This window comes from Ursus americanus, chromosome 23 (assembly GCF_024610735.1).
Source record: "Ursus americanus isolate L20-20 chromosome 23, mUrsAme1.1.p, whole genome shotgun sequence".
NCBI classification, from domain to species: domain Eukaryota; kingdom Metazoa; phylum Chordata; class Mammalia; order Carnivora; family Ursidae; genus Ursus; species Ursus americanus.
This window is the reverse complement of record NC_142149.1, coordinates 25282555-25296911: the sequence shown is the minus strand read 5'-3', so window position 1 is coordinate 25296911 and position 14357 is coordinate 25282555. Positions and strand designations below refer to the sequence as shown.

Sequence of the window (14357 nt, the reverse complement as noted above, 5' to 3'; positions counted from 1 at the left end):
TCATCTTGCAAACCTGACACTTTGTACCCATTAAATAACTCCCTCTCTCCACTTCCCCAGCCCCAGCCACCATCATTCTACTCTCTTTTGTAGGAGTTTGACTGCTTTAGGTGCTCATGTAAGTAGAATCATGTGGTATTTGTCTTTTGTAACTGGCTTGTTTCACTCAGCACCATGTCCTCAAGATTTATCTCTGTTGTAGTATGTGACTGACTTTCTTTTTAAGGCTGAATAATATTCCATTGTATGTATGGACCACATTTGATACATTCATTCATCCCTTCATGGACAGTTGGGTCACTTCTACCTCTAGGCTATTGTGAGTAATGCTGCTATGAACATGGGTGGAGCAAATGTCTCTTCAAGATCCTGCTTTCAATTCTTTTGGATATATACCTAGAGGGGGTATTGCTGGATTGTATGGTACTTCTTTTTTTAGGTTTCTGAGGAAATACCATACTGTCTTCCAAGACAGTTGCAACATTTTATAATCCTCCCAATAGCGTAAAAGTGTTCAAATTTCTCCCCATCTCACCAACACTTGTTATTTTCTGTTTGTTTTTGATAGTAGCCATCCTAAGGGGTGCAAGGTGATACTGTAGTTTTTATTTGTATTTGTCTGATTAGTAACGTTGAGCATCTTTTCATGCTTGTTACCTGTTTGTATAACATTTTTAAATGACACCTTTTATTTTTTAATTATTTTTTTACCTAAAAATTTAAGATTTTTTATTTGAGTGAGAGAGAGAGAGAGAGAGAGACCATGAGTGGGGGGAGGGGCAGGGAAGAGGGAGAAGCAGACTCCACACTGAGCAGGGAGCCCAGTGCCGGGCTTGATCCCAGGACCCTGGGCTCATGACCTGAGCTGAAGGCAGATGCTTAACCGACTGCACCACCCATGCGCCCCAAGAATTTTCTCTTGTTTTGCACGTGGTACCTTAAAAGCTTACTGTTGACCAAAAGTGATATACTTTATCTTTTAACAGATTAATATTTAAGCTTGTCTTTCTTCATTCTGTCTTAGTTGGAGGCATTGTTAGTGACAGAATTACATAATTTCTTCCACAGGAATGCAATACAAGAATACTGTGCCTCCCTCCAACCAAACATTGTAGCAGAGACTTTTCTCATGTCAGTGCTTTCCTACTAATCTTGGAGCTTTATGTCACCACTGCCTGGGAGACCAGTGAGAAATGCTTCCTTTGAAAATGGTCCCTTAAATTTCAGAGCTTTTCTCTCCTCAGCTCTCCCTAAGATCCAGAAGTACAGCCCACACAGTGAGCTATTTTAATGAGTGTAAAATATTTTTATATGGTAAAACTATAAAAGGTAAGTTACAGATAAATAAATCTCATGTTACTTGGATAGTCCATGACAAATTTAAATTTTTCTTCTAAGCAGATCCTAATTTACTACTTCTTGTAGCCCCAAACCTTGAAAATCCCTAAGATGGCATAGTCCTTTTCCTGGTTTAGGTGCAGTTCTCTTGCTTGCTTTATTCTGTACTCCCAGATCCACAAATGAATTTGGGGAGGAGGACTTTGGTCAAACTGTTTGTTTTGAACTCTTTAATTACTAAGTAATGTTTTTTTAAAGATTTTCTTTGTTTGAGAGAGAGTGAGAGACAGAGCGAGCGAGCATGAGCCAGGGGGAGAGGCAGAGGGTGAGGGAGAAGCAGACTCCCTGCTGAGCAGGGAGCCTGACATGGGGCTGGATCCAGGACCCTGGGATCATGACCTGAGCTAAAGGCAGATGCTTAACCCACTGAACCTCCAAGGGACTTGTCAAATTGTTTTTCAGATAGTTTCAAAGGCATGTCATTTTTTCATTAAAGATGAACGTGATTCTTTCTAGGGCTTTCTGAATCCACAGTCTTGATGAATTTAAGTGTTAATAGAGTATACAGCAAGGACTTATGAGAGTGGTACTAAGGGCAGCCTCTATTTGTCTTCAGTGTCTTTGGTTCCACAAATAAGACCATCATTTTCCTAACTCCAAACAAGCTAATTTGCTTCACTTAGTAAATTTTTATCAGATACTTCTATATTAGGCGTCGGTCACCAGCTCGGGGAAATAGTCAGCAATTTTGTCCTTTAGTTTTAAGAGGGGAGGAAATGATAGAGAATTGAGCTATTTCTTTGGTTTTCTTCCTTCCCCCTAGAAATCAGCCTAGTATTTTGAGATGCACAGAATAGTTGGCTATCCAATGCAGCTAATTTTATCAGCATATTTTATCAGTATATTTAGTGTTGCACTTCATGTGATGGGTAATCAGTTGTCTTAGACACAGGCAATAAATAATGGGTAGCTCCCAATGCATTAATAGTATTGATAGTTTTCTCAACTTTGTCAGTGAAAGATAACTTCATCTAGTTACACTAATTCAAATTTATTCCAAACTTCATTTACTTTTTTCCTTATTATAATAGTAACATGTGCCTACTGTTAAAAAATATGGAAACAGGGGCGCCTGAGTGGCGCAGTCATTAAGCGTCTGCCTTCGGCTCAGGGCGTGATCCCGGCATTCTGGGATCGAGCCCCACATCAGGCTCCTCTGCTTGGAACCTGCTTCTTCCTCTCCCACTCCCCCTGCTTGTGTTCCCTCTCTCGCTGGCCGTCTCTCTGTCAAATAAATAAATAAAATCTTCAAAAAAAAAATATGGAAACAAAAGTTTTTAATAAGAAGGAAAAAAATTTTACCTATTATCTGTAGCCACTTAATATAGCTAAAATATTTTTTTGAGACCATATTTCATATGTAGATTTATAGTCTGATTTTTGTAATTTTTTCTACTTGTGTATGCATACATATATACACACACATACATTTATATATAAATGAGCGCCAACAAGGGCAAAGAAAAAGTAAAAATCACTCATTATCCAACTACCCAGTGGCAGCCACTATCAAAATCATCATTGCCCTGACAAAGCTTTTTCTAACTATATTTTCTTAATCACTCATACTGTACTGGATTTTTTTTTTTAAATATTTTATTTATTTATTCGACAGAGATAGAGACAGCCAGCGAGAGAGGGAACACAAGCAGGGGGAGTGGGAGAGGAAGAAGCAGGCTCATAGCAGAAGAGCCTGATGTGGGGCTCGATCCCATAATGCCGGGATCACGCCCTGAGCCGAAGGCAGATGCTTAACCGCTGTGCCACCCAGGCGCCCCTGTACTGGATTTTTTTTTAAGTTTTTATTTTGATTTCATTTTGTGAGAGAGTGCTTGCGCTCATAAGCAGGGGGAGTGGGAGAGGGAGAAAAGGAGAAGCAGGCTCCCCACTGAGCAGGGAGCCCAACGTGGGGCTGGATCCCAGGACCATGACCCGAGCCAAAGGCAGACGCTTAACGACTGAGCCACCCAGGCGCCCCTGTACTGGATTGTTTTAATCCCCAGTCTCTTTGCAAAATATTTTGAATATTTTCCATTTCAGTAAATACCCCTCTACAGCACAGTTTTTAATTCCTGCATAATATTCTCTTATATGGGTATATAAGTGTAGTTTGCTTAATTTCCTATTTTGAAGCATTTAAGTTGTTTGCGGTTTTTTGCAGTTATAAATGATGTCATGTATACATTTATTTCTTTAAAAGTATATATATGTATATTTTCCAATATAACATTTAAGGATTTTCCCATGTCACTGAAAGTTCATTTTAAGTATTGTATGCTAACGTGGATATACTATTTTATTTTTCCTTTGATAGATTCAGAGTCTCAGGGGAGATTTGTTTTTGGTAAATGGATCATTATCTGTTGTGGATATGTGTGTTTCTTAAAATGATGGTGAGCAATAAAATAATTGGTTGCTGACCAGCTATTAGTTCAAGTCCAAGTACAGTATAAACTCAGAAATTGAGAATAGCAAGATCTAGGATGGAGGTCTTTGGCAAACACTTGGGTTTGAACCATGTGTTAGAGCTCAAGCCCGTCAGTAGAGCCAAGATGCTCAGACTCTTAAATGGGTAACTCACGCTGGTGTGGCATTCACATTCTGTGACATTCTTTATCTCTCAACATTTACAAACAGGCCAACAAAAAACAGGAAAAAAAAACAACCCTCAGAGTCTGGGGTAGCGATGAAGAGTGGGGTGTGGGGCACTGTTGAAGGGATAAAGAAGTCTTTTTTAAAATTTTAATTCCAGTTAGTTAGCATGCGGTGTTATATTAGTTTCAGATGTACAGTAATAATGATTCAGCAGTTCCATATATTACTCAGTGCTCCTCAGATGATTGTACTCTTTAATCTCCTTCATCTGTTTCACCCATCCCTCTGCCCACCTCCTGTCTGGTACCCATTTGTTTGTTCTCTATAGTTAAAAGGCTGTTTCTTGGGCTTCCTCTCTTTCTCTCTCTCTCTTCCTTTGCTTGTTTGTTTTGTTTCTTAAATTCCACATGTGAGTGAAATCATGGTATTTGTCTTTCTCTCACTGGCTTATTTCACTTAGTGTAACATTCTCTAGCTCCATCCTTGTTGCAAATGGCAAGTTTTCATTCTTTTTAATGGCTGAATAATACTCCATTTTATATATATCAAGCACAGGGCTTGATATATATATACACCACATCTTCTGGATAAAGAGCTCTTGATTTGCCACAGCAAATATAATTTACATAACCCTATGTTCTCATCTGGTAATTGCTTTTATATTCATTCAGCCACTCTTGGTAGTGACATTTGTGCTACATCAAAATTCATAATAGTAAGTTAACGGAGATGAAACGTGAAAATGTTTTAATGTTGTAAAGCTAAGTGTTTCAGTGATAGAGTTCCCCAAGTGTGGTTGCTTTCATTGTGATTGCTTTCCACCGTAGCACAGGCAGGTGACTGTATGCCAAACATGCTTTCTTATACTTGAATAGAATTTAAAATTTTAATTTTAATTTGAACACTCTCTGACTTCTCAGCACCTGAAACAACCTAAATCTCTCAGCATAATATAAAGCTTAGAGTATATATGTAATTTTGATTGGTATGGTGTTATTTGTTTTTTTTTAATGGCTTGGATTCTGTTTCATTAGTTTTATAGCTGTAATATATTTTTAACAATGTGCTTTAAAAGTTAAAAAAAATATTTTATTTTACTTTATTTCATTATTACTTTTTTAAAGTGCAGATTCAGCCTCAGTAGGTCTGGTGTGGGGCCTGGGATTCTGCATTTCTTTTTCTCCCTTCCCTGCCCTCCTCTCCCCTCCCTCCTTTCTTTCTTTCTTTCTTTCTTTCTTTCTTTCTTTCTTTCTTTCTTTCTTTCTTTCAAGATTTTATTTATTCGACAGAGAGAGAGACAGCAAGAGAGAGAATAAGCAGGGGCAGTGGGAGAGGAAGAAGCAAGCTTCCCGCTGAGCAGGGAGGTGATGTGGGGCTCGATCCCACGACCCTGGGATCATGACCTGAGCTGAAGGCAGATGCTTAACTACTGAGCCACCGAGGCGCCCCAAAAATAAAATTTCAAAGAGGGAAATAAAAGTCACTAAAAATCATCCTGCACCACAGCCTAACTTAGTATGTTTATATATTCTTTTTGCTTTAGGCCAAAAGCATGCATTTCAAGAGTCTCAGAGTTGTGCATAATGTATTATTTGCTATATAATAATTGCTAACATTTTATTTTTTATTTTATTTATTTGAGAGAACAAGCAGAGGGAAGAGGGAAGAGGGAGAGGGAGAAGCAGGATCCCCACTGAGCAGGGAGCCCACTTCGGGGCTCAATCCCAGGACCCTGGGATCATGATCTGAGCTGAAGGCTGATGGTTAACTACTGAGCCACCCAGGCGCCCCAGTTGCTAACATTTTAAATACTTAGTATGTGTGAACACTTTGCTAAGTCTTTATGGAGAATAACTTATAATTTATTAATTATATACCATTGTCTCTATTTTACAAAGAAGAGATAGATATAGAAAAGAATACATAACTTACCCAGAGTCAAACATTTAGTGAATGGTAAACTCACTAATTTACCCTAGTTCTTCTTCTTCCTCCTCCTCCTCCTCCTACTATTACTGGTAAACTTTTTGTCAGGTTCTCTCTCTCTCTCTTTTAAGGTTTTACTTATTTGGAGGAGGAGAGGGGCCGACAGAGAGAGGATCCTAGATTCCACTTTTAGCACGGAGCTCAACGCAGAGCTGGATCTCACAAACCTGAGACCATGACTAGAGCCAAAACCAAGAGTCAGACACTTAACTGACTGAGACACCCAGTTGCCCTAGGTTCTTTTTTTTTTTTTTTCCCCAAAGATCTGGGTATTTTGCTCAAAAAGAACTGGGTCATTATTCGTAGCCATTGAACAACTGTATTTGTTTTTCTTTTTAAGTAGGCTGTATGCCCAACATGGGGCCTAAACTCATGACCCTGAGATCAGGAGTCACATGCTCCACCAACTGAGCCCACCAGGTGCTCTTCTTTCTTTTTTTTTTTTTTTTTCTTTCTTTTCTTTTCTTTTTTTAAATATTTTTTTAAAATCCCCTCCCCCACCTTTTTTGGGTTTTTTTTACTGAAGTGTAAGTGACACACAATGTTACATTAGTTTCAGGTGTCCTGCATAGCGATTCAATTTTTGGACAACTGTTTTTAGTTATTTGCCACAAACCCCTTTGAAAAACCTGATAAAAGTTGTAGATTTATTTTTTTTCCCAGAAAAGTGCGTTCTGCACAAATTTTTGCATGAAATTCAATCTGGACATGTCCTTCATGAAGACTGTATGTGGACCCTAGAATAGTAATTATCACCTGGGTTACTTTTTAAAATGCAGATTACTTGGTCTCACTGCCTAAAGCTTGGAGTTAGACTTAGAATATGCCCCTTTAGCAGTATTTCAGATGATCTGGATGCAGGATGTTTTAAGAATATTGTGTACAAAACCGCATGTCTCCTGAGATTCAGAGTCTTGTTATTCCACTGCTGGTTTTGTGTGTGGGTTTTTTGGGGTTTTTTTGGTTTTTTTTTTTTTAAGATTTCATTTACTTGAGAGAGAGAGAGAGGGCACGTGTGCACGAGGCGGGGGGCAGAGGTTGAGAGAGAAGCAGATTCCCCGATGAGCAGGGAGCCCAATTTGGGGCTCTGTCCCAAGACCCTGAGATCATGACCTGAGCCGAAGGCAGATGCTAAACTAAGTGAGCCACCTAGGTGCCTCTATTACTGTTTTTAGGTTTTTTTTTTTTTTTTTAAGATTTTATTTATTTATTTGACAGAGAGACAGCCAGCGAGAGAGGGAACACAAGCAGGGGGAGTGGGAGAGGAAGAAGCAGGCTCCCAGTGGAGGAGCCTGATGCAGGGCTCGATCCCAGAACGCCGGGATCACACCCTGAGCCAAAGGCTTAACGACTGAACCACCCAGGCACCCCTCTATTACTGTTTTTTAATAGAATTTTCTCTCTGCAAGTTTTTTTCTTACCCCATTTAAGAAAATGGCTTAAAATAAATTAATCATTTAAAGATTTCCCCATAATTCCTTTTTTTAAATTAAATTAAGCTCAGTGCCTAGCGTGGGGCCTAGCACAGGGCTTGAACTCAAAACCCTGAGATCAAGACCTCAGCTGAGATCAAGAGTTGGACGCTTAACCGACTGAGCCACCCAGGTGCACCCCCCCCCAATAATTCTTTTTATTTGTAGGATGAACTTTCTGATGTTAGCCAAGGAGGATCTAAAGCTACCACTCCAGCATCAACAGCTGCATCAGATGTGGCCACAATTCCTACGGATACGCCCTTAAAGGAAGATAATGAAGGATTTGTGAAGATTGCAGATACACCAAATAAATCAGAGATAAGCAAGCATATTGAAGTACAGGTAGCCCAAGAAACTAGAAATGTTTCAACAGGTAGGTGACCCTAATTCTTTACTTTCTAGTAAAGATCATGTGGGTATGAAAAAATACATCTTTAGGGGTGTTACTGCTTTAGATTTATAAAATGATACTCAATTATAAGTAAGGTTAAAAGGGGTGATGATCAAATAAAGTTTTGGCGAGGCAGATTTGGGGAGCCGGGGGATTGGAGAGCCTGAAAGGCAGGAGAATAGTCTTCATATTTAATTTCTCTGTATTTCATCCCTTAATTAGTAAAAAAACAAACAGGGAGTCCTACCCTGGGTTACAATGGACCGTGTCCCAAGAAATACAAATAAAAACTTTGGTTATTTATCAGTTTTTGATATTCACTGTTAATTGAATATATGATATATTGTCTAATCCTGTGTTTCCTAGAATCCACTCCTTAAAATTTTTTTAATGATCAAATGATGTATTTATAACCATTGAAGCAACAGGATTTTCATGAGGGGCAGTATGTGATATATGCGTTATTTATGTCATCTTGTCCTTTTTCTAAGGCTCTGCTGAAAATGAAGAGAAGTCAGAAGTTCAAGCAATCATTGAATCCACTCCTGAGTTGGATATGGACAAAGATCTCAGTGGATATAAAGGCTCAAGGTACTGTCAATGTCAAATGAAGACATTTTATCCTTCCTTTCCCCTCTCCCAGAAGCATACTATTATTCTCTGGTCTCTTGCCAGAAAAAAGGGCAGATGTTTTGCTGAAGAAATGTTAGTATTATATTCTAGTTTCCATTTTTGAAATGGACATTAAATGTTTTGTGAGATGTTGCCTTTGCTGCAGCAGGGATTAGGAGCATATGGAAGCATAGGGGAAAAACACAGCCAAGGTGCAACCAATACTTTCTGGAATTTGAGGAAACAAAGAAACAAGTGTAGGGGAAGTAACAATTTGAGCAAACTTTGTTCCTTCCGCCAGATCAGGAAGAAGATATGTACTCACTTCAAAACTAATGATTTCAGGAGCCTGGCTGGCTCAGTAGAGCAGATTACTCTTGATCTCAGGATTGTGAGTTCAAGCCCCATGTTGGGTGTGAAGCCTACTCAAAAAAACAAAACAAAAAAAGCCCAAAGTGTAATGATCTCATTATTGGAAAAAATTATTCTCATTTTACATGGGGAGGCTGTTTAGTGGTGGGAAGAGAATTTTATGTATGGTCAATCTAAAACATATGAATGTTCACGAATTTCCCACAGGAGCTACTGCCTTTCTTTTCATTTCTTCCATAACATCTATCCTTTAATAATGATGACCATAAAAATACATGCTGTTTATTGATCGCTACAGTCGTGGTTAAAAGCATGAACCTAGACTAAGATTATGTTGGTTCAAATACCGCCTTGGCTGAGGTATATTTTCTCCTCCAAAAAAGGGAATTACGATAATACCTCAGATGATTATGAGTAAATGAATCAATGTATGTTAAATCATTGGCAAAGGGCCCAGTTTAATAAATGTTAGGTAGTATTATTGTCATCATCATCATTTAATATAATTTTAATTACAACCTTATGAAGTCAACGTCTTCATCCCCATTTTACAGATAAGGAAGCTCAGAAATGTGTAGTAACGTGTCCAAGATAACCTCGTTAGCAGGTGGAGCTGGCATTCGATCTAGGACTCTGATTTCAAAGGCCATGTCCTGTGAAAATAGTTTTTTTCTTTATTGTTTATTTAAAAATGTAAGCAATGTAGGGGCACCTGGCTGGCACAGTTGGTTACATGTCCGTCTCTTGATTGTGCCTCAGGTCCTGATCTCAGGTTCGTGAGATCGAGCCCTGCATGGGTCTTCGTGCCTCTTCATGCCGGGCGTGGAGCCTGCTTGGGATTCTCTCTCTCCCCATCCCCCTCTCCCACCACTTGTACATGTGCTATCTCTTAAAAAACCAAAAAAACAAAGGAAACAGTGCAGAGTATAAGAAGTGAAATTCGCTCTTTATCCTCTCTTAAGCCTAAGGAGATGCCGCTGCTTATTAGCAGGTTCAGTTTGTCATTCTGACCCTCTTTAAAAATTAAAAAAAAAATTTTTATTAGACTAATGCATGTATACTATTAAGGTCAAATGGTAATAATACAAACTATGAAGGGCGATAGTAGTCCCTTTCCCCTACCCACCCCTCATTCCCATTCTCAAGAGGCAGTGTCTCTTGCTTCTTCGTTCTCTCTTTTTTTTCCTCAACAAAAGTGGTTCAGCTTCATTGCAGGGAAGCTGGGGAGGGCCAGCAGGCTAAATAAGGGTCTCGGCAGGAACTGCCATCACTGAGCAGGACTGCCAGGCCCTGCGTCTGTCTGAAAGGCAGGAGAGGATCAGCATCCTGCCCCCTTTGGTCCGTCTTGGGGCCGAGGTAGGAAACAGCCTTTTTCTGTTTTCGCCAGGGTCTCCAGCAGAGTGTCCACACTGTGCTCAGAGTTGATGCAAACCTTCTTGTTGGGCAGGTCATGTCAAACTCAACTCGCCAGCTTGTTGAGCGCCTGACTGACCGCATTAGAGCTGCCTTCACAAGTCATGTCCACAGAGAACTCATGTTTCAGCATGACTGTGGACGTGGTGGTGGTGGCAGCAGCCACATCTTAGTTCTCTTTTGCTGTTTTTCTTCAGGTGTCTAAATCACATCCTTATGCTTCTTTTCCTGGCTCCTTCTGTGTCTCAGCTGGGATTCTGTAAGAAAATTAAGTCCTAATGCCCCGAGGCATCCTTTGTGTATAATGAATTAGCTACACTCCTGTGCATCTAGAATTGAGAAAATAGTCACTCAAATCATTTTCTGTATTCTGTGGGTCAAATGAGGAACCTGGTTTTAGAAACACTGTGAGACTAGCTCTTGACTTTTTAGTGGAGGATGACAAGGATGCAGCTCCTCAGACCACCATCCTTCCTTTCATCCTCTCAATATAATCCTGTTTTTGTTACATTAACATTCATTGTTTAAATCATTATGACTGTATAAATACTGATCACAGTTTAGCCACTGAATACACTGTGATTATATTTCCTATCTTTAGCAACTTTGTTTTTCTTAAATTAGTAAAACCTGGTGGATTTTTGTTTTGTTTTGTTTTGCTTAGGTTTCTACCTACCTATTATTAGTTCATGGACAGATACCTTGCGAATCATAAATGTAAACACTCTCAAAATGGCCAAGTATAAAGCCAGTTTCCTGGCACTCTGTCTCCGGGGTTTTCTATTTGCATTCTCCAGCCTAGGCTGTCGTGGGCGCTGGTCCTGGCGTTTGCCCTATCCCACCGGGAATTCTTGTCACCTCTGTCCTCTGTTGTATCTTCTGTTTCCTGGATCCCTGGTCATCTTGCTGCTGGTGCTTCCTTTTTAAGACTTATTTATTTATTTTAGAGAGAACGAGCACAAGTGGGGACGGGCAGAGAGAGAGAGAATCTCAGACTGCTGAGCCTGACATGGGGCTTGATCTCACAACTGTGAGATCATGACGTGAGCCAAAACCAAGATCAGAAGCTTAACACTGCCACTCAGGCACCCTTTGCTTCTTGATTTATGCCTTTGTTTTGACAGAACATGTTCCTTTTTTTTTTTTTTTTTTTTTTTTTTAAGATTTATTTGAGAGAGAGAGAGAGAGCACATGCAAGTGGCGGGGGCAGAGGGAGAGAGAGAGAATCTCAAGCAGACTCCATGCCCAGAGCAGAGCCTGCTGTGGGACTTGATCTCACAACCCGGAGATCATAACCTGAGCCAAAATCAGGAGTTAGACGCTCAACCGACTGAGCCATCCATTGCCCCTTGACAAAACATATTCTTACTAGCATTCTGGGCAAAGGCTGCATGGAAAGTAAATTTTTGGAGAACTTGAATATGACAAATGTCATTTGAAGACATGATTGATAGCTTGGCTAACAGAATTCTAGGTTGGAAAATCTTCAGAAGTTTTCCTTCAGAATTGTGAAGACATTGCTTAATTATCATGTTGAGTTTGAAGAGTTGCCATTTGGGTTCTTGCTTTTTTGTTTATTTTCTCTGAAAGCGTTTAGGATCTTCGCTTTATCCCTCATGTGCCCCCCTCCCTTTAAAAATTCATCGATCGTGTGCTTGATGTAAGGGTCTTCTTTTGTATCTTGTATGTGGTAAGTTCTTTCATCTGGAAATTCATATCTCCCAGTTCTGAGAAATTTATTTCTCCTAACTGTTGTCTCTTCCTCTCTTTCTGGAATATCTATTAGGTGGTTATTGAACATCCTGGACTAACCCTCATAATTCCACATTCCACCTTCCCCCTTCTGTCTTTTGTTCTAATTTTGGGTTGATTTCTTCAACTTTATCTTTCAACCCTCATTGATATTTTTCCCCCTAAAAGTTTCTAAGGTTACTTTTTATAACGTCCTGCTGTTCTTCTATGGATGCAGTGTTTAGTCTGAAAAAATTAATTGTTGTCAAGTTTTTTCTGTTGCTTGGCATTGTCTCTTTTGTTCTGAGTGCCTCTGTCATAGTCCATTTGTTTTTGGACTCCCTATTTGATTTTATTTATTTATTTTTTTAAACAAATACTGTCTTTATTTTTTTTTTAAGATTTTATTTATTTATTTGACAGAGAGAGAGAGACAGCCAGAGAGAGAGGGAACACAAGCAGGGGGAGTGGGAGAGGAAGAAGCAGGCTCCCAGCGGAGCAGGGAGCCCGATGCAGGGCTTGATCCCAGGACCCTGGGATCACACCCTGAGCTGAAGACAGATGCTTAACGACGGAGCCACCCAGGCACTCCTGGACTCTTTATTTTATAATAAAGGCCTTCTTTAAAGGTCTGGTGCTCCGTGGCTGTTTTGCTGGTACTTAAGTAATTGATGCTGATTCTCTGGTTTCCTGTTTTGAACATGTGAAGATGGCCTCCATTGTTTAGGGAGCGATGCTATGGGGAGGGAGGTCTCTGTTCTGGAGGATTGGATCTCACTCATACTGCTTCTTGTGCTGTCTTTCATCTCAGCCTTCTGTTTTATGTTCTCCCTTCATGCATTTTTCTGTAGATTGCTGGTTCCTTTAATGCCTGGGCCTTTCAGAGGTTCTGGCAGCATACTGAGTTCCTCCCTAAATCCTAGTGGTTTAGACTTCAGCTTTTACTGGTCTGTCAAATCGGTTTCTACTGTTTGCCTGTTTTCCATCTTACAGAATGTTATTCACATTTCATCTGCAATTTCTTTTTCTATTCCCTATGTCCTATTGGGTGGTAAATGACTATGTTTAGTCCACCAAATTTAACTGGAAACCCATGCAGAGAGAGAGAGAGCAGGGGGCAGGGGCAGAGGGAGAGAGAATCCTAAGCAGACTCCACGCTGAGCACAGAGCCCAACATGGGGCTCCATTCCATGACCCTGAGATCATGACCTGAGCTGAAACCAAGAGTCCAACGCTTAACTGACTGTGCCACCCAGGCACCCCAACTTTTTTCTATTAATATGACATTAAAGCACAAGCATACACATTTCCCCATTTCTTTGCATATCCCATGCTATAAAGGGCTTATATACACTGTTTTGTAACTTGTTAATTAATTAATTAATTCAGATTTTTATTTGTCAGAGAAGAGAGTGCACAAGCAGGGATGCCTGGGTGACTCAGTCATTAAGCGTCTGCCTTCGGCTCAGGGCGTGATCCGGCGTTCTGGGATCAAACTCCACATCAGGCTCCTCCGCTGGGAGCCGGCTTCTTGCTCTCCCACTCCCCCTGATTGTGTTCCCTCTCTCGCTGGCTGTCTCTCTCTGTCCAATAAATAAAAATCTTTAAAAAAAATGAGAGAGTGAGCGCACAAGCAGGGGGAGAGGCAGGCAGAGGGAGAAGCAGGCTACCTGCCGAGCAAGGAGCCCGATGCAGGACTTGATCCCAGGACCCTGGGACCATGACCTGAGCTGAAGGCAGACGCTTAATCCACTGAGCCACCCAGGCATCCCGTTGCTTTTTAAAAAACACCTTTATATAATGGGTTTCTTTACTTTTTAACTATATAGTTAAAAATCTTTAACTTTTGTGTATCCATAACTTATCTCTGACCTATGAAGGATCAGTTAGGTCATTTCAACTTTTAGCTTCTATAAGAATGCTGCTCTGACCATTCTTTTACATTTGTAGGATTTTTGTAGGATGTTTTTGACATTGAATTCTTGGATCAGTGGGTATTTGTATTCTGAATTTTAACGGATACTATAATCACCCTTAAAAGAAAAATAAAATGTCCATGCCAGTTTATATCCAGACAACATAAAACATGGTAGTTAGTAAATATCATGGATTCTGAAGCCTGACTGTCTGGGTTTGAATCCTGCCTCTTTCTCTCATTTGCTGGATGATCTTGGCAAATTCCTTAATCTCTTTAGTTTCCTATTCTATAAAATTGGGATAATAACACCTCCTTTGTAGAGTAGGTACGAGGATTCATTAAGGTAAAGCGCTTGTACAGTGCCTGATACAATGCAGAGTAATTCTCTGTTAGCTGTCATTTATTGTTTGTGTTTACTGGGATATGACCGAAAAATAAACATTCTATATTTTCTTCGACAGTTCTT

At 40.0% G+C, this 14357-nt stretch overlaps 1 protein-coding gene and 1 pseudogene across 8 annotated transcripts in view; one reads left to right on the top strand and one right to left on the bottom strand.

The window, feature by feature from the left end:
- Positions 1-14357, top strand: part of SPAG9 (sperm associated antigen 9) — a 135222-nt gene that overhangs the window by 76621 nt on the left and 44244 nt on the right. For all 8 annotated transcript variants that reach the window (XM_045773094.2, XM_045773092.2, XM_087854507.1 and 5 more), the window contains 2 exons: positions 7620-7827; positions 8337-8436. In XM_045773094.2, coding sequence (XP_045629050.1) covers positions 7620-7827; positions 8337-8436 — 308 coding nt within the window. The remainder of the gene's footprint in view (positions 1-7619; positions 7828-8336; positions 8437-14357) is intronic.
- Positions 10036-10375, bottom strand: LOC148107967 (copper transport protein ATOX1 pseudogene; annotated as a pseudogene).